Here is a 24,046-nt window from a genome sequence, read left to right on the forward strand (position 1 = left end):
TTGGCTTCCATAATACACCTATAGGCATAGATATATATATATATATTTACATGTAATTATATACATATATATTTGATCTCTCTGAAGGGTATTGAATAAAAATCTGTATTTAGTCCCACTAATCCAATTTACTGCAAAGTTATAACACAGTATTACTGTTTAAGTCTCAGGTTTTTTGAGATTTAGACCTTGCGAATCCCAAACTTCTACAACTATACAAGCCTTTGCTAACAGACACTTAGGATCCATGCATAAAGCACAGCAGGGAAAGACTGTAAGTCAGCAAGCACATCCTATGACAAACATGTTAGCAGAGCATTCCCAATTTGAGAAATCTCCACTCGCTCCTATCCGTTTTGGCCTCCTTCTTTAACCATCAGAGAGAACGGGCACGATGTTATTTACACAAAAAGCAAGAGTTTGAGATTGGACTGTGCTGCCTCAGGACCTACTAGCCCAATATATCATCAAGCAACTATGTAAACAGCAGTCAAGCCAGTAATTTGCTCAAAGATGATCCCACATTGCCAAAGTGGCACAGACTGAGCATAACCCCCCCGCCTCACTGGTGCACTGTTGCCACCCAGCCCCCACGCTCCGGAGCTGGAGCGGGCTGCCTGCTGCCACCTCCTTAACACTTCTTCCCCACAGGCTGAACTATGTTAAACGAGTTGAAAACACATGTTTCCTTAATAAAGGGTTTTGCTGCAACTTTGCCACTGACAAGAGAATTACAGCTCTGACTCAGACACCTGCAAACCCCAAACTAAAATGCCTTGGGAAAGGCCAGACAGGCTGCCTATAGGGCAGTCTACATCATGACTCCAGTCCACCTCGGTGGGTGTCTAACGCAGCAGGTGTTGTTCACAAATAGCTTGAAAATCCAATCTTTACAGTGTTCTGCCACTCCATGACTTAGGAACACAGGCAAACAAATAGATGTAGCTAAGGAACTGTGTAATAACATCAACAATGTGACCCTTGCGCATGCTCAAAAGCATACACACTCACTTTAGTGGGGGGGCGGGGGGATCACTACTTGCAAATTCCTCCTAACTGCAGTGAGGCAAACGTAACGTATATTTCTGAAACAACTCATCTTTTCTCAGTGATTAGTAGTTATAGCAATAGAGAAAAAAAACTGTTATTTGACCAAAAAAAGGGTCAGATTCTGAGATTATGTAAGTGTACGTAGTTCCCCTGGAGACCGCGAAGATAGCTTGACTTGTGTCTGCTGAGAATTCCCTCTACCATACAGATACATAGCTTATAAAATTTGCTTAGATGCCCTAGCATATGGATTCCAGCTTTACAAAGAAAACCTTAAGATGGGGATGGAAAAAAGAAAACTGAGGTTGTTTTATTACCAAAAATGATTATTTTATATTTTGATACTACCTAGGAGCCTCAAGAAAAATCTCTGCATTAGATACAGCTATACAATGCTCACACAGCACAAAATAAAGCCACTGCTGCAAGGCGCTTACAGTCTATCCTCCATCTGCAGTATGAATCTCATGGTATGCCTTAGTCATGACCCAATCTTCCCCGGCACCTCCTCTACCGCAGCTATCATCTCCTGGATGTATTTGTTCTGCCTTCCCCTCCAGCTCTGTCCTGAGGGGAATTACACTTTTATGTTCTTGATCAACAAGTAAGGCTTTAATGTTTCATTTTAAAGCCATGTATCTCAGGCTTTAATGTTCCTCTTTAAAGCCATGTATCTCACCCACACTGACATTTCCTGCAGTTGTCATCAAATCTGTTTGTTCAGCTAACCATTTTTTAATAAATGCTTTGCAGTTTGCCTGCAGCTACCAAACGCAGCCACCTCCTCAGAGATTCATGGGTGTTTCTAAAGTTCACAGTGAGTGCTGGGAAGATGGCGAAATGGTTCATTTTTGTCAGTGCAAAACTGTCTAGTACTCAAAGATCCCCTGCAACTGCTGCAGAGAGTACCCTGTTCCGTAAATTCACTGTTCACTATGGCCTCAAGACTATCACAGAGCTTCTTCAAGTTACTAGCACACAAGGTTTCTTCTGACCCTTCATTCACCTGCGGCATTAAACCTGGTAGTTCCCTTAATGTCATAACTTTCAGCACACACTACGGATGGTGGGATAGAAAATAAAGCTGTGAATTGCATCTCTTTTACTTGTAATGCCAAAAACTGGGAGATTAAAGCCAGATGTTATTTCTGAGATACTCCAGGGTGATGTAACGAACCCATTGTCAAGTTGTTGTTGGGTTTTTTTTAGCAGTATATTCTGCAGAAGTTGCCTCAGAGCTTGCAAAAGCAAAAGGTTGCTTGCAGTTATACTGAGTGACACAAAACAGGTAACTAGATTGTACTAGTATAAACATATTTGCATTTCAAGTGCAGTGATGACTACTCCTGAGCTTTTCATTTCCACAGGGAAATTCCATGCCTACCAAACAATATTTTAAAACGTCTCTTTTAAGTCACCCTCTACTATTTGCTATAAGACAAGGAGCAGTCTTCTTACTAACAGATCTCTAACTGTGCAAGACTCCACAGCAATTTTTGAGCTGCTGATGAGAGCTGAAGCAGAAAGTGCCCCAGGGAAAGTGAAACCAACAGATACAAAAGCGCTGAGGAGCCCGCAGAGCATCCCGCTCGGTAAACACCGGGTGAGAATTCAGACAGTTGCAGAAATAGGGTGAGGTTGCAAAACACGCCTTAAATGAGAGATGCAAGTCCGGTGGATTCAGTTTGCCAAAGGGAAGAGTTTAGAGGTGACTTGATCATTTTCAATAAATATGGGTGAAAGATTTCTATTGGCAGTCACTTCCTTAGACTAAAAGCCAGTCACAAACGGAAAGCAGATAAGTTAACATCAAAAATAACAGTGCGCAGTTCCTCAGCTAGGGAGCTCCTCGCGGCGCAGGGCTCCCCCCTCACCGACGGCTCTTCCTGACGGAGGTCCTCAGGCTCAAAGCGAAGGCAGAGAGCACTGGCGGAAGCGCTGCGGCCCCGCGGCCCAGATTGGGGCGGGTAATACAAACGGTCTGTCGGGCCTAGGTACTAACTACGGAACGGTGCTTCACAGAAAGCGCTGGGCGATATCCGGGGGGCCTCAGGGCGCACCGGAGGCGGAATTTCCCCCAGGAACGAGGGCTTTGCTGCCCCGGTCGCGCTGGAGCCGGGCCCGCCGTTCCCCTCGGGCCTCTCCCCGCCCCCACCCGCCCAGGCTGCGCCGCATCCCGTCGCTATGGCGATGGCGCCAGCGCGGTGCATGCCGGGCTGCAAGAAAACGCTGCAGTAAAATGCCAACTGAGAGCTCGGAGGCGGCCAATGAACGCTCGGCAGGCCGGCGGAAGTGACCAATGGTTGGCGGCCGGTGCGGAGGGGGCGGGGCCGGGCGCGCGCGGAGGCGGGGGCGGTACGCGCCGCGCGCTGTTCAGTCAGCTAGGCTGCTCGACTCCGCTCGCAGCGCCCGGGAGACGGTGAGGGGCGGCCGGGTCGGGTCGGGCCGGGCCGGGCCGGGAGGAGCCGCCGGGGCTGTGCTGCCCGCAGGCCGCAGCCGCTCGGGAGCGGGGCTGCGTCCGGCGGGTGTGCGAGCCGCCGCGCCCTCCGCGGGGCCCGGGCGCTCGTGGGGAGCGGCCGTAGGCGGCTGCCTGCGTGCGGGTGATGCTGGTGTGCGGATGAACGCTCCTGCCGCTTCCAAGTCTCTTCTGCTTTGCTCGGTGCAGGTAGCCATGAGTGACCGAAAGGCTGTGATCAAGAACGCGGACATGTCAGAAGAGATGCAGCAGGACTCTGTGGAGTGTGCTACGCAGGCCCTCGAGAAATACAACATTGAGAAGGACATAGCAGCTCACATAAAGAAGGTAAATGTTCGTAGCCTCTTCTTCGTGAAATCCCTCAGCACATCAAAAAAATCAAGCAAGGGGGAATGCTGCTGGGGAACAAGCTCTGGAGACACTGGATAATCAAGCTGGGCTTTCTGCAGGCTGCTGTCCTTATGTTCCTTTCCTTGCCTCTGTCATGTACTTTTCCTGGTCCTTCCCCCTTTCTGTCGCAGTATCTTCTATTTCTTCCAAGTCTTTTCCTCTGCAATGTCATCATCCAGCTACAGCTTTCCTCTGAGAGAGGTCTTGTTCTGTGTAGTCCTTGACTTAAATGTTTTTTGAATTCAGTCTTAAGGATAATTGAATGACTGCTTCTTTTAGAGAAGTGCTGTTCCTTTAATACAGAATTAAGTGGGGTGGGGTTTTCTTCCTACATGCAAGAAGTACTGTCTGTGCTACTGCAGAACAGATGGTTCACAGCTTACAGATTGTCAGACTGTCTGGCTCCTACTTGGAGGCTGAGTAGTTCTGATGAGCTGCAAATACTTGGAGGATTTGGCTGAGAGGCCTTGTAATACATGAGCACTAGCACTTGCAAGCACTCACAAAATATCCCCTCATTTGAGGGCTGTTAGATATTGCAATATATAACCACTGATGCAAGGTTCTGCTCATACTACACTTGTACGTAAGGGTTTATTTGAAACTCACGGTAGCCTCCTGAGAACGATAGGAAGAACGTGATCTCATTACTTGCTATGAAGAACGTGGCAGGGAATTTTCCATTAAGAGTGCTTTCAGCATGCTTGCTGCAAACAGATAACGAAGTCAAAATAATGACTTTGTCTGTATAGAGAAAGAAGCAGCTGTGAAGCTTTTACTCAAACCATAACTCTTAAGTTCATGGCATAACTTTTGAGGGAAAAAGATTTTCCCTGATCATAGGTAATGTCCTATGCTTATTCCTGCTCAGCTATGAAGCACTAGGGTGAGGTGTGTGTTTGTTTTTGGTTGACTAAGCAGCAGGTGAGGTATAACAGTAAGAAATACAGTCCTTGTACTTAAAAGCATATACAGCTTCTTAATTGCCTTCTTCAAAAAGCGATGCTTGTTCTTGTTAAAAGTGACATCCATGCCAGAAAATCTTCAGACAACATTTGCATGAGAACTGGAGTAATACTAAGTTACTACTGTTCTCTTCTGCAGGAGTTTGACAAGAAATACAATCCCACTTGGCACTGCATCGTGGGAAGGAACTTTGGAAGCTACGTGACTCATGAGACAAAGCACTTCATCTACTTCTACCTCGGCCAAGTCGCTATTCTTCTCTTCAAGTCTGGTTAGAACTATGGACTGTTACTGAAACTTGCATCTGGACTGCACACTAACTCCAAGCAGCCTGCTAACCTCAGCCTTCCTGAGGGAGCAGACCTTGATCTTCAGGTCTTCTGTTGTGTTGTCAGGGATTTTGCTGTATTGGTTGGTATTTTCATTGTGGCTTAAAAAAAAAAGCAAAGGTCTTCCTTCTATTTATTTTCTTTTAAAAGCCATTTTCTTTGCTAATAAAACTGTTGGAGCAATGTGGCCTTTAAGAGTTTTATAGCTGTCAACCCTTCTGCCCTATTACTACTTGCGCCACTTTTTTCTCCCCTGCAAATGAAGGAGAAACATCCCTCCCTTTCTTCCCCCCCCAAATCCAGAACAAGCAAATCATAAGCTAAATATATAAGCAAATGCTCACTGCTCAGTCAGTAACTGTAAGAATAACAGAAGAGTTTTTTTCCAGCTGCTTTCCAAGTCTTGATAACATATTTCAGTTTGAATATCCTCCCGTGCAAGTTCTGGAGTTTAGCTACATGGTATAGGAAGGTACCTGCTTTTTGATTTCCAGTGAGCTGAACTGTAACAACTACAGACTTAAATCAGTGGTTCTTTCCCTCTTCTCCTAATTTTCAAAACACACTTATTAGCACTTCAGCATGGATAAATTTGTTTCTTCTAGTTTTTTTTCTTTTCTGGCTCAACAATATGAAACTTTTCCTCCCTTATCAAAGGAAAATCAGTTGGATGCATTTTAACTGCTGGTGGCAGGTTTTATATTCTACTCCCACATCCTATGACACAAACATCAGGCCTCAAACAAGTTAAAGAAGAGAAAGAAACACACAGTATATTTAAGTAGAGCCTATACATCCAGCATTGACTGAGGTAGAGCTTCCACATGTAGGTAAAAATATATCATTTACCTCAAAATACAGTTTGCTGTCATTCTCCTTCAAAAAAGCTTCCTTTCTCTTCCAAAGGTTAAAATATTGACTTAAGTGAACAAAAGTTAGCACAGAGCTGTTTTATTTCACAAGTCTTCCACTTCCCTTTGAAGGAAATAAAGGAAGCACAGAAGTCTCTTAAAGCCCACATAACGAAGACAATGAGAGCTTAATAAACATTTAGTAAATCCAAGTTACTTTGCACTGCTATGATATCCCCCTTGAAGTTTAGTAAAAGAAAAGAGGCATCTTGTTTGAAGGCTAGTCAGTCTATTTCTGGATCCACACAACAGGTAAGTGAAGTCACTACATTTATTAGGATTGCTCGGTTTTGGCCATGTCCGTTAGATTGCACTTGAAGGGAAATGCAAACGTAAGAAGTCGGCCACAGAAGTCACTTCATCCTCAGGTCTGGGGCTGGGTAGTGGGAAGCAGCTGATGTTCTGGGTCACTGCTGAGCAAGTATCTGTTGCTCAAGTTTTTAAACTCAAAGTCCAAGTTTTGAGCTAAATAAATAAAATGACTTCTTTCTCAGAAAAACGGAGTTCTCCCAAGACTTTCTTCTATCTTGATAGAGTTAAAATTCCACATCTTTCAGATTCCTCAGAAAAAAAATATACTTCCTGTATTTTGCTAGGTAGCAGGCTCACAGTTTGAAACCTGAGTGAATGGCAACAATGCCCGATGTTAAATTCTGATAATCCACTTTAAAAAACCCTGCATCTTCTATCATTGCCTTGAACTCCTCCTGAAAAGTAATGGTTTCATAATTATAACAACCTGGAAGAAACGTAAGCCGGCTGCCTGCAACATTATGGTGGGACTGTCTTTTGTGTATTTGTGATTCCAGAGAAGTGCTGCCTTACCTGAGGGGGGAAGCGTCGGATGCTCTCCACGAGATACTGGTAAGATTTCCAGTCACCAGCAATAACCTCACCCAGAACAGGGATAATCTGGAAACTGTACAGATCATAGAGCCTGCCCAGACAAACAGCAAGTACGGATTAATACAAACAAGTTTAAAACCAAACCTCTCCAACCCACGTTGATCACTGTACCACTACGCTATGGAGTCTGAATTTGATTTAAAAGTGCACGATGAGGTGACCTTGAAGCATCTCTACTCACCCCGGCTCAGGGCAAGACAGTCTTGTCACATGACACAAGGTATCACCATGTTCCTACCTGGAAAGGAGAGGGTTGTTGACTTGACTAAATTCAAGGCAGAGAAATCTCCCTCCTGGCTTCAGTACACGATAGGCCTCCTGAAGCGCCTGAGACAAAGCAGACTTGATGAACTCAGTTTGTAGAGCAGCACCTGCTTCTATTACCATGTCATATGAAGGCAACTCAGTGATGAATTGAGGGGAGGAGAAAGAATCCTGACAATTTCAGAGGCAGTCTCCGATATTTACTTGTGGAGAAGCACAGACCAGTAGAAGACCACTTTTGCTGTTACATAAATATTTACACCAGGCTTTGACATTATGTTGTTAGGGATGCATTTTTTCTCTCTCCTTTCCCTACTCTTCGTTGATGAATGTTTGCCAGCACCACTATTTTAAATATAGACCAAACCTGAAAAGGAGAAGGTACTCAGCTACAAGAAACTGAAAATGAAAAAGAGGGCATGATGCATATATTTTAACCAAAAAATAAGATTTTATTCAACTGCAGGACACACCAACGGATCAGAGAAAGAACAACTCTGGGTTTTGGAGGAGCAATGTGCAAGAACAAGGGGGAGGTAGAGGGAAGAAGAGTCTTTGGCTTTTCTATCTTATTTCCAAATAAAACACCCCAAAAAGAGACAAGAAAAGCTGCATTTACAACTCTGTTTTTCATATCAGAGCACAGCAAAGTTGCGTTTAAGAACCTCTGCAAGTTGTACATCTGCTTAGCTTCAAATGTCGTGTTCCCAAGGAGTAGAATATAAACAGTACACACATGTGGTTGGAGCTCTGGAAGAGAATCAGAAGCTTTGAGGTGTTCTGCCTCCAGGGAGCTATGCTAGCAGACTGCTGTATCCAACTTCCATGAAGGGGTGTAAGAGCCCGTGCTTGGAAAGGGTGCAGGCAAAGCACTGCAGAAGGCCACGTGCATTAAGAGAAGTTCAAAGGCGTACAGACCTAGACTGTCCAAATGCTACACCCTCAACAAAGGAGCACAGCCAAGGTTGCAAGATACTCCTCCAAAACACAGACAACCTAGTCTAGCTAGACAGGTGAGCTAACATGAAAGACATCTAGTCATTCTGGAAGGACAGCTACTGGTTAGAACAAAGGGTACTACTTACCTAAATTAAAGCCATACTCATTCTTCATGGGAAACCCCTCTACCAACTAGCGTAAAGGCACTGAGCAGAAGCGGGCTGAACGGCTTAGTCCCATGACAGCAGCAGCAGCCAGCTGCCTCCTGCTCTCATCCCTGGGACCTCTGCAGGGCAGGAGAAAGGGGCACAAAGCACCTGACCCACTATAGGTGGGACATAGATGAGGCACTTTGGGAAGATTTGAGACATGCAGACTGACTGCTGTGTATGTGTAGATCCGATAATACTGTAAGTTAGGAGAAGGTGGGTAGTGACTGCAGTATACAGCTCTTTTTGCCTTGTGAGAAGATACGTGGCTTGTCAAGCTGGAAAGATTGGGCACAACTAGTATAAATCTAACTTTTTTTGCTATGACAAAGGTGGGGCATTTAACTGCATTCTTTATTCAAGCAAGCCGCAGACTACCTACCACTTATTTTAAATGTTTCAGGAGTAGACAAAGATGTTCTTTTACGCAAAGGAGTTTCTCCTTTGCTTCCTTCCCTAGGATAAAAAAAACACAGGTGAATTGTAAAGCCCCCACCACGTCCAGGACACACTACACCAACTTACCAAATCAATATGAGTTACATTTCGTATTCCAAAGGCAATTGTGTAAACATCGAACTTATCATCATCAAAGGGCAGCTCTTCAGCGTTCCCAACCACCCAGGACAAACCTGTAATAAAAAACAAGGACATAATGGTATCGAACAGACTTTATGTAACCCAGAATCCTTCAGAAAGACTAGCACTTCTCTATTCCAAAATGGAATGATCATTATTAAGTGAAATACAAAACTAACATTGCAGTTCTGCTTTTTGGTTGTGGGGAAACACACCTTAGTTTATACTCGCAAAACCTTTCAGGACCCTGTTTTATAACGGTCGTCCTTCAAACAAAGGAGTCAATTTTGCAGATCAGCCAAAAGATTTCTCTGCAGACACAGGCGTGTTGTGTTCACAGTACCTTGGACTGCAGGAAAGAAATTTCACCCGAGTCTTGCACTGTAGTGGAAAGCAACAGATACTGGCTGCCTTTTAAGTGTTTGAAATATAAAGTTCCAAAAAGAGACTCTCTAACCAAAGAACAACTAGAATAATTATAGCGATTTGTTAACATCTTGCCATGCAATGATAGTCAACACACATAAAACATTTCATTCGGAAACTTCCATTGATTGAGAAAAATGAATAGCCACAATCCTGCCATTAGCACTATCTGACGTAGCATGCGATCGTGTTGCAGCTGTGTTGCTCCCCAAACCCCAAGAGATCTGGACTGTGTCTGTCTTGCAGAGCATAGGTGTCCAGGTTAGTTGTACCAAAAACAGGACTGCTCATTTTAGAATTAATAGATTGTAGGGTCACTGTTTTGTTGACTGAAATGCAGAACAAAAAATCCTAACAGAAAAATCAGAAGCTTTCTGAAATGGATATCAGCAGCCTTCCAAAGGGCAGCGTGCTGGAAAGGGGCACGAAGGAGAGCAGAAACGAAACAGAAAACCACAGCTGTTGCCAGGAAATATTCAAATTTCATTTTTTACAAAGAAGATACAATACTATCCTCAGCTGTGACTGTATGAAAAGAAGCACACAGCATTATTAAACCTGCAAGGTATCAAAGCTATCTTACACCAGACAGCTTGAAAAGACATTTAAGAAGGGAGCACCAAGAGAAGGCTTTGAGTGATAGGAGAACTGACCCTCAGAATAACACCGTAGGAAAATTCTGGCCCATGAGTTTCATAAGTGGAATGGATTAAAAGGATTGTAAGAAGGACTTGGGCACCTGCAGTGCAGCCTACCATTCCTGTTGGCCAGACTGCTCAGCCAACGACTGGGCAACAGGCTTGTTTCTCTTGGGCATGCACAGCCCTTAGACTTTGATTTGGCAAGTCTTAAGTCACAAAAAACACCTAAACAGTAAAGCCAATTAAGTCAAGTAAATTTACTTTACTTAAGTAAAGACTAAGTAGCCAGGAAACAGTATCAAGCTTTATTTCAGAGACTAAGCTACAGTCATAAAGCTTTAAGTCTTTACTTATGATGCTGGTACACTTCAGGTGCTCCCAAACTATGGTGCATGAGAACTTCAGATGGAGTTGCAAGATGCTCAGAGGAGCACGATGCAAACCAAGGCTTTCACAATTAGTTTGTTGTGCCCAAAGTAAAGGGAGAGGCAGGCAGGCAATGGCCTGAGCTGGCCTGTCAGCAGAAAGCAAGAGCAGCTGAAAGGACCTGTGCCAGCAGCTTATCTTTAAGCCCCTTTGTGCTACTGGGCTGTGCCACATATCCTTCAGCCCACGGTATTTGCAGGCAGGAACTTCACTCACAGCTGCTTGGGAGATGTTTCTTGCAGAACCCACCTTCCCCACGCACCCAGGCCTCGTGCCAGGAGCTGGCAACAAGCAGTAAATGCTACACAATTCCCTGGCTGTCACTGGAGCCTCAACCGGGTTGTGGGAAAGGGTCCAGTGAAAGGACACGCAACAAGGTCTTGTGCCTCTACGCAATATGCACAGGCTGCCCAGAGCATTCATAATGGTGGTACCCACGCAAACTCCTGGTATATTTTACACTCCCCAAATATTTTCCAAATATCCATAAATGAAGAGAAGATAAATGACTATCATACAAACGCTGTGCCACAAGCAGGACTTCTTTTTCTATGTCTTACTTCTGAAAATCAGGCTTTTCAATCAGGATGGGCGTGGTCCCCAACAAATTCTAGATATCAGTGAATTAATCCATTGACCTGCAAACTAACATTTAATATAATTCAGTTTCTTTGAGTATTATTAACACATTCTCTAACTGGGGAAAGTCTTACTGGTTCACGATAGACTGCAGTTCTTGCATTTCTTATTTGCTGCCTTGAGTCTCAAAACACCCATTAAATTATCTTTAGCGTAATCATTGTAGGGCTAAGCTCTTGCCCGTTATCCATCTTGAAGCCAGAGGAGTTTGCACAGATGGAAAGAATAAGCTTTAGTTATTTTTACCCATTGGGAAGGACAGGTGGACATGAGACCTCACATACGTTTCCATGCCTGCATTTCTGAAGGCTCAAGTATTCAAGAGGAACACTGAACCTCTGAGCAGCATATTGCATTCATGCTTATTGGAAAATTAATTTTCCCTTGGCAAATACACAAGTATAGCTTTGGTGTACGGCACAGCTACATAACTGTTACTGTAATCTTGAAGCAGTGATTACCTGATAGCTAGCCCACATCAGCTTCTTGCTATCCGGGATGCTACTGAACTGGTGCACGACTTACCTTCAGAGTAGCCAAGGTGCTGCGCTTTCTGCCTCCCAACTTTTAACATTTCTTTGTTAATATCACAGACCACCACTTGGGAATCCCCAAGAGGCTTAACTGCCTCTTCCTGGTAACTGTCAGCAATTTCTTGCCACGACAAATTCTGATGGTGCTTAAGCTTCCGCTGGAGCTGGCGTTCTCGCATGGAACGAACATAATTAATAAATCGAAAGGCGATGTCACCTGTGTTGATTTTTAAAGGAAAGATATACATTTTGGAATGTTTTCTGAAATTGGAAGTATTAAGACTCCAGGGAACATAAATCTAGGGTAGTTGAACTATACATACACACACACACTTTTTTATATAAGTTAAATACATATATTTTAAGGGGCCATATTAAAAGTAAACAGTTCACCACTTTCTACAAATTGAAGTAAGTTTTCCCATAGCATATTACAGCAGTACTATAACAGTTTGAGTCTTCAAGCGAGTTGTTTCAAAATGTGCTCTCAACATTTTCCTGTGAAAGTCAGAGATGCTTTTCTTGTTTTAAAGATTAAAAACATGGAGGCTAAAAACATTAGGCAGCTTGTTAAAAGGTCTGAGCAGATTCAAAAAGATGAAAAAGCGTTCCCGACTAAGGTATCTGATTTCATCGTTAACAGACGATACTTTCTTTACGCTCAGACAGCTTGTCAAATGAACCCAAATTTGATATCTATTACTTATAGACAGATACCTAGATAAAAGCTGTTTGATCCCTTGAGAACCAGTGCTCCAAGTGACTGTGGCATCATGGTCACATGAAACTCAGCAAAAGTATTTACCTGTTCCTCCAGCAACATCAAGAAGAAGGGTTCCTGGGTAAGGGTTCATCTTATGCACAAGAACATCCTTCCACACTCGGTGAATGCCTAGACTCATTGAATCGTTCATTATGTCGTATTTCTTGGCCACGTTTTCAAACACCTGGTAAACTAAGAAGAAAGGACACGAGGATGAGGTACGACTTGCTTAAAATGCTCCTGCGGGAGCAGAACCTGCTCCCTGCCGCCTTGGGCCGCCCCCCCACCCCCGCGGTACCCAAGGGGGCCGCCTCAGAGGCCCTTACCAGAAAGGGGACAGGATCCTACCGAGCTCGTTACCTGACAAACGTCTCTTTGGAGAAACGCGGCCTCTTCCCGTAACCTTTGCGGAGCTCAGCGGGGAAGAACGGAGCCCGCAGAACACCGGCACCGCCTAACTGCGGTAACGCCCCAAACCCGCGGCCCAGCGCCCCCGGGGCGCCGCACAGCTCCGCAGCGAGGCCCGGGCCCTCACCTTTCTCCCCCTTCTCCTCCTCGGACACGGTCTGGAAGCCGAAGTGCGTCTCCTTCGCCGCCGCCGCCGCCAGGCCCCGCGCGGGGCGGACGAGAGCCCGCAGCGCCCCGCGGCGCCCGCCCAGCAGCGCCCGGCACGGGCACAACCCCGCCACCACCGCCATCTTGCAAGGGCGTGACCTTTGCCCCTCGGCACCGCCCGACCACGTGGCTCACTCCTGCCAATCAGAATCGCGGGGCGGGGCATAGAGGGGCGGGGCTCCCGGGCTCCCACCGCCCCCCTCCCGCAGGGAGCACCGGCCGGGAGGGGCCCCGAGGAGCGCGGGCTCCGCGCCGCCGCCGCCCGCTCAGGGCGGGGGGGCAGCGCGGCCCTCGGCGCCGGCGGGCCGTGGGCCACCCCTTCCTCCCTCCGAGGGGCCTCTCGACCCCCTGACTTCGTGCCGCTTCCTGAGCAGCCTCCGAGTTTGAAGGAAGGAGCCACACGCCTCAATCGCGCGCGTTAAAGTTCCTGTCCGGGCTGTCAAGCCCCCGCAGTGACCCTATAGGCTCCCCCAGCGCAGAGCGGAACGCTGTTTCTGACCCAAAATAGATGGCAAGTGTACCAGTGCTACGGGCTGCTGATGTGAAAAGCTAAATCTATGCTGGTAGACTACACAAGCCCATACACACGCACACGCATTTGAGTAATTCTGCAATAAGCTTCATTTGACCTTTTTAGACCTGTTGCTTTCCAGTTTCCTGGCTTAAGTGAAGCATCTCGGGGATGAGGAGGGCCGGGTTTGTTTGTCAATTTGGATGTTTTGGGGGAGAGGAGGCAGCTGCCCCCCTCTGCCTGCTCTCAGAAACTTTACTGCAAACTTGGACCTGACGTGCTGGGTGACAGCTCTGCTAATCACGTTGCCTGGACCACCTAGAAGTTGATAGAGCTTTGCAGCCACAAGTGAGGTCTGTAAACCTCACTTGAGCAATTACATCTCATTGTTAAGAAACCAGCCCAGAGACTGATACTTGAAGGATTAGACGTTCTTTTGCTGCCTAAGTTTTCACTTGGATCCTTAGAGCTATTAACATCTGATTGCAGACACTACCGTGACAGGCTACGCTTTTGAGCGTACGCATTGGTCACTGTCACACGCTGCATCTGCAAAACGAGGTTAAGACCCAGACATTTCCTTTCTGCTCTATGTCCTTTGGGGCAGGATATCATTTAAAGCTTCAGACATGTACCTGCAGGGCGTTGCTTTCCGCATACCACAAGAAGGACCAGGAAAACCTCTCCCGCCCTACACGGAGGGCTGCTGTGTCCAGGCAGCTGGGCCTTGAGGGGACAGGGGCAGGGCCGAGCGAGCACCGCGCGCCGCCCGAGAGCAGCCAGCCCCCGCGGTGCCGCCGGCTGGGCCCCCAGGGAGCCGCCGCAGCCCGAGTGCGGACTCAGCCCCGCCAGGCGCGGAGGAGGAAGATGAAGATGAGGAGGAGGAGGAGGGGGAGGGGGAGGCCCGGCCGCCGCTCCGACACCGCCCGCCCGCAGAACACCACCTCCTGTCACTGAGGGGACAGCGCCAGCGCGGTGCATGCCGGGCTGCAAGAAAACGCTGCAGTAAAATGCTATCGGAACGCCGCGAAGTGGCCAATGAGCGCTCGGCAGGGCGGCGGAGGTGACCAATAGTTGGCGGCCGGTGCGGAGGGGGCGGGGCCGGGCGCGCTCGGAGGCGGGTGCGGCGCGCGCGGGTCGGTTAAACGGCCGCGGCGGCGGAGCGAGAGGCGCCTGTGAGCTGCGCGTCCGGCCGCCCGAGCCCGCCCCTGCGCCCCGCCCCGCCGCTCCCCTTCGCCCCGCTCCGTACCGCGCAGGGCCGGTGCTGCAGCGCCCGGGGGACGGTGAGGGGGGGGCCTGGGCTCGGGCAGCGGCGGGGTCCGGGGTCTCGCGGGGCGCAGGGTGGCGGTGACTCCGTGGAGGGGCTGGTGCCGGGCCGAGGGGAGGCAGCGGGTGCGCGGGGCCGCTGGGGCTGCTCCGGGCGGCGGCGCGGGGAGCCGCCGTGCAGAGCCGGAGCCGGAGCCGCCGGGGCTGTGCTGCCCGCAGGCCGCAGCCGCTCGGGAGCGGGGCTGCGTCCGGCGGGTGTGCGAGCCGCCGCGCCCTCCGCGGGGCCCGGGCGCTCGTGGGGAGCGGCCGTAGGCGGCTGCCTGCGTGCGGGTGATGCTGGTGTGCGGATGAACGCTCCTGCCGCTTCCAAGTCTCTTCTGCTTTACTCGGTGCAGGTAGCCATGAGTGACCGAAAGGCTGTGATCAAGAATGCGGACATGTCAGAAGAGATGCAGCAAGATGCTGTGGAGTGTGCTACACAGGCCCTCGAGAAATACAACATTGAGAAGGACATAGCAGCTCACATAAAGAAGGTAAATGTTTGTAGCCTCTTCTTCGTGAAATCCCTCAGCACATCAAAAAAAATCAAGCAAGGGGGAATGTTGCTGGGCAAGTATCTCTAGAGAAACGAGCTCTGGAGACACTGGATAATCAAGCTGGGCTTTCTGCAGGCTGCTGTCCTTATGTTCCTTTCCTTGCCTCTGTCATGTACTTTTCCTGGTCCTTCCCCCTTTCTGTCGCAGTATCTTCTGTTTAAGTGATTTCTTCCAGTATCTTGTTATCCAGGTGAGTAGGAGACTGGCAGGTGACCTGTCCCTGTGGCTGACTGGCTGGTAGAAAACACAGCACCTCTTTTGAGCGTTCCTACAGCTTTCCTCTAAGAGAGAGCCTGTTTGACATAGTCCTTGATTTAAACGTTGCTGAGCTTAGTGTTAAGATACTGTTCCAGGTTCTGGCCAGCTGGGTCAGGGATTGCAGGGAAAAGGCAAACTTTCTGTAATCACCACCTCTCTATAGCGGTCTGGGTAAAAAAATATTGGTGGTGCTGCTGGTCTGCTGTCCACAATCTGTGTGTTTTTATACATGTAGGAATACTAAATGAGTACTGTACTGAATATGAGAAATATTTAGTTCTGATATACTTCCTGCTTTGCCAACTCAGGAGAATGAAACAGTCTAAGAGTGTCAATGAAAGTTAAATATTAAACTGATCTGAGTGGAAGAGCTGTCTGAGGAAGGTATCACCTAAGTAGAATGATAACTAGAGAACTGTTACTCTGCTTTCCTCTTAATACAGAAAATAAAACTTTTTTTTCTTGCAGAGGCAGGGAGTATTATCTATGCTAGTGGAGAAGATAGTTTAGTCTGGAAAATTTTCGGTTGTTCTCTCTGGCAGCTACTTGTACCTTGAGGAATTGTGAGGAGGGGTGAGTTTGTAGAGGATTTGTTTGCTAGTACTGATATTAGATAGGATGTGGCAGAGGATATTGCTTTAAGAGTCTCTTTAGCACCCCTGTTGCAAATGAACATTGAAACTTAAAATAATGGCTCGGGCTGCACAGATATAGAACTAGTGATGAAAATTTTCACTGAAAGCTATGATTTCAGATCATGGCATGACTTTGGGGGAGTGAAAAAATTGCTTTGCTTGAGCATAGGCCATGTTTTAGGCTTATTCCTGCTCAGCTATGAAGCACTGTTGGGTTGTTGGTTTATTTACTTTGTTTTTGTTTTCCTTATATCTTTCTGTCTAAGGAGTGGGTGATCAGTGTGATGTGTAAATAAGATAATCTCAGTACTTAAGACTAGATGCTGTTCCTCTAATTGCCTTGCACAAAAAGTTTATTGGAGTTCTTGATTGCAAGCGCTCTCTTCTGCAGGAGTTTGACAAGAAATACAATCCCACTTGGCACTGCATCGTGGGAAGGAACTTTGGAAGCTACGTGACTCATGAGACAAAGCACTTCATCTACTTCTACCTCGGCCAAGTCGCTATTCTTCTCTTCAAGTCTGGTTAGAACTATGGACTGTTACTGAAACTTGCATCTGGTTACAGGACTGTATGCTGCCCCCTATCACACCTGTTACTTCAGCCTTCTTGAGGGTGCAGACCTTGATCTTCAAGGGTAACGTCAGGGATTTTGGTGTAGCAGTTGGTGTTTCATTGTGGCTATAAAGAAGAAAAATACCAAAAAGGTCTTCCTTGTATTTATTTTCTTTCAAAGCCTGTCATCTTTGCTAGTAGAGCTGTTGGAGCGGTTTGGCCTTTAAAAGTTTCATAGGCATCTGTTGTTTTTTTTTTCTCCCCTGTTAGTGCCTGTGCTGTGTAAGCACTGATTGTGTACTTCTTCCTGTTTCACAGAGGTCTTTTTATTTTTTTTCTTCTGTTTTTGGCTGTTTTTCCCTTTGTTACGTATACTGAAAGGTACAGTCATAGCGCGTTGCAAGCCCTGAGCTGTTCTGTTGTGTTGTTTCTGTCTCTTGGCGGATCGCTTTGGAAAATAAACTACGCGGTTTACCCTAGGAGCTAGGTTATTATTTCTGGGTAGCCGGTTTTCCTAATGCCTTTGCCGCACGCAGGCTGGGGGGGGGGGTGTGTGGCGGAGGGGGGGGGGGGGGGTTGGTGACTGGGGCCTGGGCGAGGCCGCCTGTTCGCAGCGCTCGCAGGCGGCGGGGCGGGGGCGGGGGAAGTGTGTTGGGGGCGCAGCGCTGGAAGGGGGCGGCCGGAGCGGCCGGCGCGGCTGCGGCGCAACCCGGGGCCGGGAGCGAGGGGAAGGGGCGCGGGGCCGCGGCCGCGTCCTGCAGGCGGCGCGACGGCTCGTCCGGGCCTGAGCCTGGGGCGGAGCTGGGCGGCGGCGGACTACGAGTCCCGGCATGCTCGGGGCGGCGGCGGACTACGAGTCCCGGCATGCTCGGGGCGAGGCCGCCTATAAAAGGCTCCATCCGGGTCCCGGCCCCCGCTGTGGGCGACTCGTCGCCATTACGGGGCAGCGGCGGCGGCGCCCGTTGATGCTGCAGAGCTCGCCCGGTGCCGCCTCTGCCATGGACAAGAGCAGCCCCTGCGGCTCCGGTGCGCCCGGCTCGTCGGCCGGCAGCAAAGCGCAGCGGGCCCGCGGCGGGGGAGTCTAAGCCCAAAGGCGGTAAGGGCCGGGCCGGGGCGCTGCGCCGGCAGCTCGGCGGGCGGCCGGGGCCGGTTGTCGGGGGCCGGGGCGGGGCGCGAGCGCCGCCGAGCCGCACGGGGCGAGCCGGTGCGGCGGAGCCCGGGGTTGCGGAGGGCGCGGCGGCGGCGGCCTCGCCCCAGGGCTGCGCGTGAGGCGTCCTGTCGCCATGGTAACGGCGCCAGCGCGGTGCATGCCGGGCGGAAGGGAAACGCCCCGAGAGGCGCCGCGTCGTGGCCAATGAGCGCTCGGCAGGGCGGCGGAGGTGGCCGATGGTTGGCGGCCGGTGCGGAGGGGGCGGGGCCGGGCGCGCTCGGAGGCGGGTGCGGCGCGCGCGGGTCGGTTAAACGGCCGCGGCGGCGGAGCGAGAGGCGCCTGTGAGCTGCGCGTCCGGCCGCCCGAGCCCGCCCCTGCGCCCCGCCCCGCCGCTCCCCTTCGCCCCGCTCCGTACCGCGCAGGGCCGGTGCTGCAGCGCCCGGGGGACGGTGAGGGGGGGCCTGGGCTCGGGCAGCGGCGGGGTCCGGGGTCTCGCGGGGCGCAGGGTGGCGGTGACTCCGTGGAGGGGCTGGTGCCGGGCCGAGGGGAGGCAGCGGGTGCGCGGGCCCCGTGGGGCCGCTGGGGCTGCGCCGGGCGGCGGCGCGGGGAGCCGCCGTGCAGAGCCGGAGCCGGAGCCGCCGGGGCTGTGCTGCCCGCAGGCCGCAGCCGCTCGGGAGCGGGGCTGCGTCCGGCGGGTGTGCGAGCCGCCGCGCCCTCCGCGGGGCCCGGGCGCTCGTGGGGAGCGGCCGTAGGCGGCTGCCTGCGTGCGGGTGATGCTGGTGTGCGGATGAACGCTCCTGCCGCTTCCAAGTCTCTTCTGCTTTACTCGGTGCAGGTAGCCATGAGTGATCAGAAAGCCGTCATTAAGGATACGGACATGTCAGAAGAGATGCAGCAAGAAGCTGTGGAATGTGCCGTATTAGCCCTAGAGAAATATAATCTTGAAAAAGATATTGCAGCCCTTATTAAGAGGGTAAATTTTCGCTTGTAAGATCTTCTTCTTGTCATGTCTCTGAGCATCAAAGATCTAGTGGGGAGTGCATTGCTAGGCTTTTTGTGGAAACAAGCTCTGGAGACACTGGATAATCAAGCTGGGCTTTCTGCAGGCTGGTGTCCTTATGTTCCTTTCCCCATCCCGCTGTCCCCCTTACATATACTTTTCCTGATTCTTCTCTTGCTCTTTTGCTATACCTTCTATTTTTATTGTTCCTCTACTACCTGGTTATTGGGGTTAGCAGGAGAGTGGCTGCTAACCTCTTCCTGTGACTATTTAGCTGATTGAAAACACGATTTTTTAATTTTTTATATATAATTTTTTCTCTGAGAGAAGGCCTTTTCTACCACGTTCTTGACTTAAAGGTGAAATTGAGCACAACTTAAGGTTCTCTTCGCAGTTCTATAGTAGTTGTGTGAGACTGGGTAGCTTGTTCAAAATTTGCAGAGAAAAGTCCATCCTCTTGTTACATGCTAGTTTCTGTTAAGATCCCAGCCTGGGAGCACTGTATGTCTGAGGTACTCCAAATACCTGCTGTTATGTATGTAGAAGAATAATAGACATGCAAACGATCTAGTTCTGATGCATATCATGCTTTTCCAAATCAGGAGAACAAAGAAATCTAAGGGTGCCCATGAAAGTTAAATATTAACCTAATCTGAGTGGAAGAGCTATTTGAGAAGTCGTTCAACTAAATAATAGTCACATATATTAGGGAGGTCTTGGCTTCCTCTTACCTTAATGGAGACTGAGTTTGTTCTTTCCACTTCTAAGAAATCCTGTCTATACTAGTGGAGAGTAGATGGTTCATAGCCTACAGCTCATCAGATTTTTTTTTTTTTGTCTGGCTCCCACTTAAAACTTGAGAAACTGTGGTGAGGAGACTACTTTAACCAAGGCTTGTAATAACTGAGCACAAACACTTGCATGCTCTCACGAGTGTCCTCATTTGAGAACTGTTGGATGTGATGGTGTGTAAGCACTGGCTGGGAAGTCCTGCTTATAGTAGACTTCTTGATCTTTGTATTTGAAACTTGTGGTAGGCTCCTGGGTATGATGAGTAGAGAGAACATAGTCTCAGATAACAGATACTTAAAAGTTACTCTTTGACATCATGGCATTACCTTAGGAGAAAAATTACATTCTCTGAGCATAGATGGTATTTTAAGCTTATTCCTCCTCACCTAGGAAGCACTGGTGGAATCTAGCTGGGTGTGGAGAGGGTGGTTTGATTTTGTTTTTGAGCAGGTGATGTATGAGGTAAGTAACACAATTTTTGCATCTAAGAGTATGTGCTACTCCTTATTTGCCTTGTTTAAATAGTGATGCTTGTTAAGAAGTGACACATCAGTGGAAAAAAAATCTGTAGACAGCATTTGGGTGAGACTAATACTAAATTCCTAGTGATCTTTTCTGCAGGAGTTTGAGAAGAAATACAGTCCCACTTGGCACTGCGTTGTAGGAAGGAAATTTGGCAGCTATGTGTCTCATGAGACTAAGCACTTCATCTTCTTCCTCGTGCGTGGAGTAAATATTCTTCTATTTAAAGCTGGTTAGAACCATGGATTGTTACTGAAACTCGCGTGTGGTTACTGGACTGCATACTAGCTGCAAACAGCCTAGAGCCTTCCTGAGGAAGCAGATCTTGGGTTTTGTTTATTATTATTTTATTTATTTTCCCAAAGGTGATATCAAGGATTTTGCTGTCGTGGTTAGGGGGGAAAATTGTGAAAAAAGGTTTTGAATTTATTTTCTTTCAAAAGCCAGCTGCTTTGCCAATAAAAATGTATGTTCCACCCATAAGGGTTTTATGGCTATCTGCTCTTTTTTCCCCTGATGTTGCTTCTGCTACTTCTCATTTCCCTGTGAATGTGAATGACCAACTTTCTGTGGAAAGGCATCTTTTCTAAGATTCAGAACATCTGGATACTGAGCTAACTGCATGAGTAAGTGGTCTGTCTGTAACTGCAAGATTAACGGAGGAGCCTTGCAGTCAGAGAAGACTTGCGCTATCAGGGATAAACCGGCATTAAAGTAAGCCCTTTTATGAGGCCTGGGCTAAATGCTAGGTTAATTGCCCTGCTTCTCCTGGCTGTACTGTTGAAGGTGATGTGACTCAGCAGTTATGTGATGCCACTAGGGTCTGCACATGTGGATGTGTAGAGCCCTTTAGTGGAGGGTAAGTGTGGAATACCAGTTTGGCTTTTTTGGTAAGCAAAGTATCTGCTGCATTCCTTATTGAGCTTCCCTTCCCCCCCCCCCCCAATAGGAAGCTTAGGAATTGCTCCCCAGATAGCCTCAGAGCTCTTTACCCTAATTAAAGTAATGGGACAGCACTCAGCAGATGCACTGGCATGTTTAAACTTACTTATTTAAAGTGAATTCAAGTGGCATTTAGTACTAGTGGGCTTTTAAGTGAGCTTCCTTTTTCACCCTTTCCCCTTTCTTTCCTTTTCCATCATCAAGGTTATAACAGTTTCTGTAAGCGTTCAAGGGCCGTGGCGGTGGGTCTCCTTCGCTGCCCGCAATTAAAAGACTGAGCCGCGGTTGACGTTAGCGCCCTGACCAGGCCGTTAAGCACCGTGCTCCGACCGTACTGCTTTGCCCGGCTGGAAGGGGCACGTCTGACCCCGCAGCGGCAGCGTGGCTGTCACCCGGGAACGGGGCGGTTCCCTAGCGGAAACCTTGCCCTGGGAACCCAGCTCGCCCGGTAGGCGGGTGGCGGGGAACTGCGCCGTAGCGCTGCCGCCGGGGCCGCGGCGGGAGCGGAGCGGAGCGGTGCCCCGCGCCCGCCGCCTCCCGTTGCCATGGCAACGGCGCCAGCGCGGTGCGTGCCGGGCGGAAGGGAAACGCCCCGAGAGGCGCCGCGTCGTGGCCAATGAGCGCTCGGCAGGGCGGCGGAGGTGGCCGATGGTTGGCGGCCGGTGCGGAGGGGGCGGGGCCGGGCGCGCTCGGAGGCGGGTGCGGCGCGCGCGGGTCGGTTAAACGGCCGCGGCGGCGGAGCGAGAGGCGCCTGTGAGCTGCGCGTCCGGCCGCCCGAGCCCGCCCCTGCGGCCTGCTCCGTACCGCGCAGGGCCGGTGCTGCAGCGCCCGGGGGACGGTGAGGGGAGGCCGTGCGGGGCAGGTAGAGAAACGCTCCTGCAGGTCTGAGGTGCCTTCTTCTCTGCTCAGTGCAGGTGACCATGAGTGACCAGAAAGCCGTGATCAAGGATACGGACATGTCCGAGGAGATGCAGCACGACGCCGTGGAGTGTGCCGTTCACTCTCTGGAGGAATACAACATTGAGCATGAAATCGCAGCTCACATAAAGAGGGTAAATGTTTGCTTGTAATATCCTCTCCTTTTGAAAGCTCTATGGACGTGAAAGAATCAAGCAGGGAAAACGGTGGGTAAGTAGCTCTACAGAAGCAAGCTCTGTGAACACGAGGTGATCAAGTCAGATTTTCCTCAAGCTGGTGCCCCTATGTTCCTTTCCCTGCACCTTCCCTGTACTCTTCCAGCTTCTTCCCCTTCTCTTTCACCATGCCTTCTATTTAAGACCTTTTCCCCACTTTTTCTCAACAGCACGCGAACAGCAATACTAAATTCCTAGTGCTCTCTTCTGCAGGAGTTTGACAAGAAATACAATCCCACTTGGCATTGCGTTGTGGGAAGGAACTTTAGCAGCCATGTGACTCATGAGAGTAAGCACTTCATCTACTTCTACCTGGGTCATGTTGCTATTCTCCTCTTCAAATCTGGTTAGACCCACGGACTGTTACTGAAACTTGCGTCTCGTTAATGGATTGTGTGTTAGTTGCAAACAGCCTAGTGCCTTCAGCCTTCCTGAGGAAACAGACCTGGATTTTTTTCCCAAGGGTGATATCAGGGATTTTGTTGTAGAAGTTAGTGTTTTAATTGTAGTTAGGGGAAAATACCCTCCCCCAATAAAAAAAGACCATCTAATCTTTATTTCCTTTCAAAAGCCAACTTCCTTGCTAATAAAACTGTTACGTGTTCTGTCTTTAAGAATTTTATGCCTCTCTGCTCTTTGCCCCAATACTATTTCTGCTACTTCTCATTTCCATGCAAATGTGAACAGGGAAGTTTCCAAAAAAGCTTCTTGTGAGCATCTAAACACTGTGGTAAGCATATCGATATCTGGTCAGTAACAATAAGAATAGTAGACCTCAATCAGAGAAAAGAAGGAATTAAGATAAACCCTTTTATGAGGCCTTTCCTGAGGTGTTTTTTATTAGCGCCCAGTCCCTTTTTTATATGAAACCTAATTTATCTTCCAGGACACTCAAAGTGCTTCTGTACCTTGTACATTAGGAAAAGGAGTTCAGCAGATGCACTGGCTGTGTTGGAATGGTATTTTAAAATTAAGATAGTCTTTAGAAACACTGTGGCTTTTTGTGTGTTCTGTATTCCCTCCCCCACTTTGTTCTTTTCCTTTGAAGGAAAGGTTTGAAAACGTCACTTATTAGGCATTATAGAGTTAAGGTTTACTTTCAAAGTTGTGTGTTGCAATTGAATGGAGATACTTGATTCTTAGGATCCTCCCAGACCTCCAGATTCATATACTTGAACTGCAGAGCTGACAACTCCTAACAGTTTAAGAACTGATGACTGTCTTCCTGTTTCAGACATCATTCTTCTTTCTTTTTTTTTCCCCCCCTTTGTTACGTATACTGAAAGGTACAGTCATAGCGCGTTGGAAGCCCTGAGCTGTTCTGTTGTGTTGTTTCTGTCTCTTGGCGGATCGCTTTGGAAAATAAACTACGCGGTTTACCCTAGGAGCTAGGTTATTATTTCTGGGTAGCCGGTTTTCCTAATGCCTTTGCCGCACGCAGGCTGGGGGGGGGGGGAGAGGGGTTGGTGACTGGGGCCTGGGCGAGGCCGCCTGTTCGCAGCGCTCGCAGGCGGCGGGGCGGGGGCGGGGGAAGTGTGTTGGGGGCGCAGCGCTGGAAGGGGGCGGCCGGAGCGGCCGGCGCGGCTGCGGCGCAACCCGGGGCCGGGAGCGAGGGGAAGGGGCG

General features: G+C 49.1%; 4 protein-coding genes across 14 annotated transcripts; 3 read left to right on the forward strand and 1 right to left on the reverse strand.

Annotated features, from left to right (window-relative positions):
- Positions 1-3,365: 3,365 nt before the first annotated feature.
- LOC104152215 (dynein light chain 1, cytoplasmic) lies at positions 3,366-5,395 on the forward strand. Its single transcript, XM_068911880.1, has 3 exons — positions 3,366-3,469; positions 3,716-3,853; positions 5,021-5,395. The coding sequence occupies exons 2-3, from the start codon at positions 3,722-3,724 to the stop codon at positions 5,156-5,158; spliced, it is 270 nt and encodes an 89-aa protein (XP_068767981.1). The 5' UTR covers positions 3,366-3,469; positions 3,716-3,721; the 3' UTR covers positions 5,159-5,395.
- A 563-nt stretch (positions 5,396-5,958) lies between these two features.
- Positions 5,959-14,528, reverse strand: COQ5 (coenzyme Q5, methyltransferase). Its single transcript, XM_068911878.1, has 8 exons — positions 14,209-14,528; positions 12,983-13,199; positions 12,490-12,639; positions 11,677-11,901; positions 8,966-9,072; positions 7,267-7,355; positions 6,948-7,059; positions 5,959-6,829 (listed from the first exon to the last, which is right to left on the reverse strand). The coding sequence occupies exons 2-8, from the start codon at positions 13,143-13,145 to the stop codon at positions 6,728-6,730; spliced, it is 948 nt and encodes a 315-aa protein (XP_068767979.1). The 5' UTR covers positions 13,146-13,199; positions 14,209-14,528; the 3' UTR covers positions 5,959-6,727.
- A 131-nt stretch (positions 14,529-14,659) lies between these two features.
- Positions 14,660-17,362, forward strand: LOC104152214 (dynein light chain 1, cytoplasmic). The gene is made up of 3 exons (XM_068911884.1): positions 14,660-14,856; positions 15,235-15,372; positions 16,720-17,362. Exons 2-3 carry the CDS (start codon positions 15,241-15,243, stop codon positions 16,855-16,857), a joined length of 270 nt encoding a protein of 89 aa, XP_068767985.1. The 5' UTR covers positions 14,660-14,856; positions 15,235-15,240; the 3' UTR covers positions 16,858-17,362.
- A 434-nt stretch (positions 17,363-17,796) lies between these two features.
- Positions 17,797-22,977, forward strand: LOC104152217 (dynein light chain 1, cytoplasmic). Of its 11 annotated transcripts, none has more exons than XM_068911889.1 (3): positions 17,797-17,979; positions 22,199-22,341; positions 22,636-22,977. In XM_068911889.1, exons 2-3 carry the CDS (start codon positions 22,210-22,212, stop codon positions 22,771-22,773), a joined length of 270 nt encoding a protein of 89 aa, XP_068767990.1. In that variant the 5' UTR covers positions 17,797-17,979; positions 22,199-22,209; the 3' UTR covers positions 22,774-22,977. The 11 variants fall into 11 exon arrangements, with proteins under 11 accessions (XP_068767990.1, XP_068767995.1, XP_068767992.1 ...); XM_068911894.1 differs by lacking the exons at positions 22,199-22,341; positions 22,636-22,977 and adding exons at positions 18,869-19,006; positions 20,447-20,828 and having other exon boundaries at positions 17,805-17,979; XM_068911891.1 differs by lacking the exon at positions 17,797-17,979 and adding an exon at positions 18,349-18,482 and having other exon boundaries at positions 22,204-22,341.
- The last annotated feature ends 1,069 nt before the right edge of the window (positions 22,978-24,046 follow it).

Source organism: Struthio camelus, chromosome 17 (genome assembly GCF_040807025.1).
Source record: "Struthio camelus isolate bStrCam1 chromosome 17, bStrCam1.hap1, whole genome shotgun sequence".
In the NCBI taxonomy this organism is placed as follows: Eukaryota; Metazoa; Chordata; class Aves; order Struthioniformes; family Struthionidae; genus Struthio; species Struthio camelus.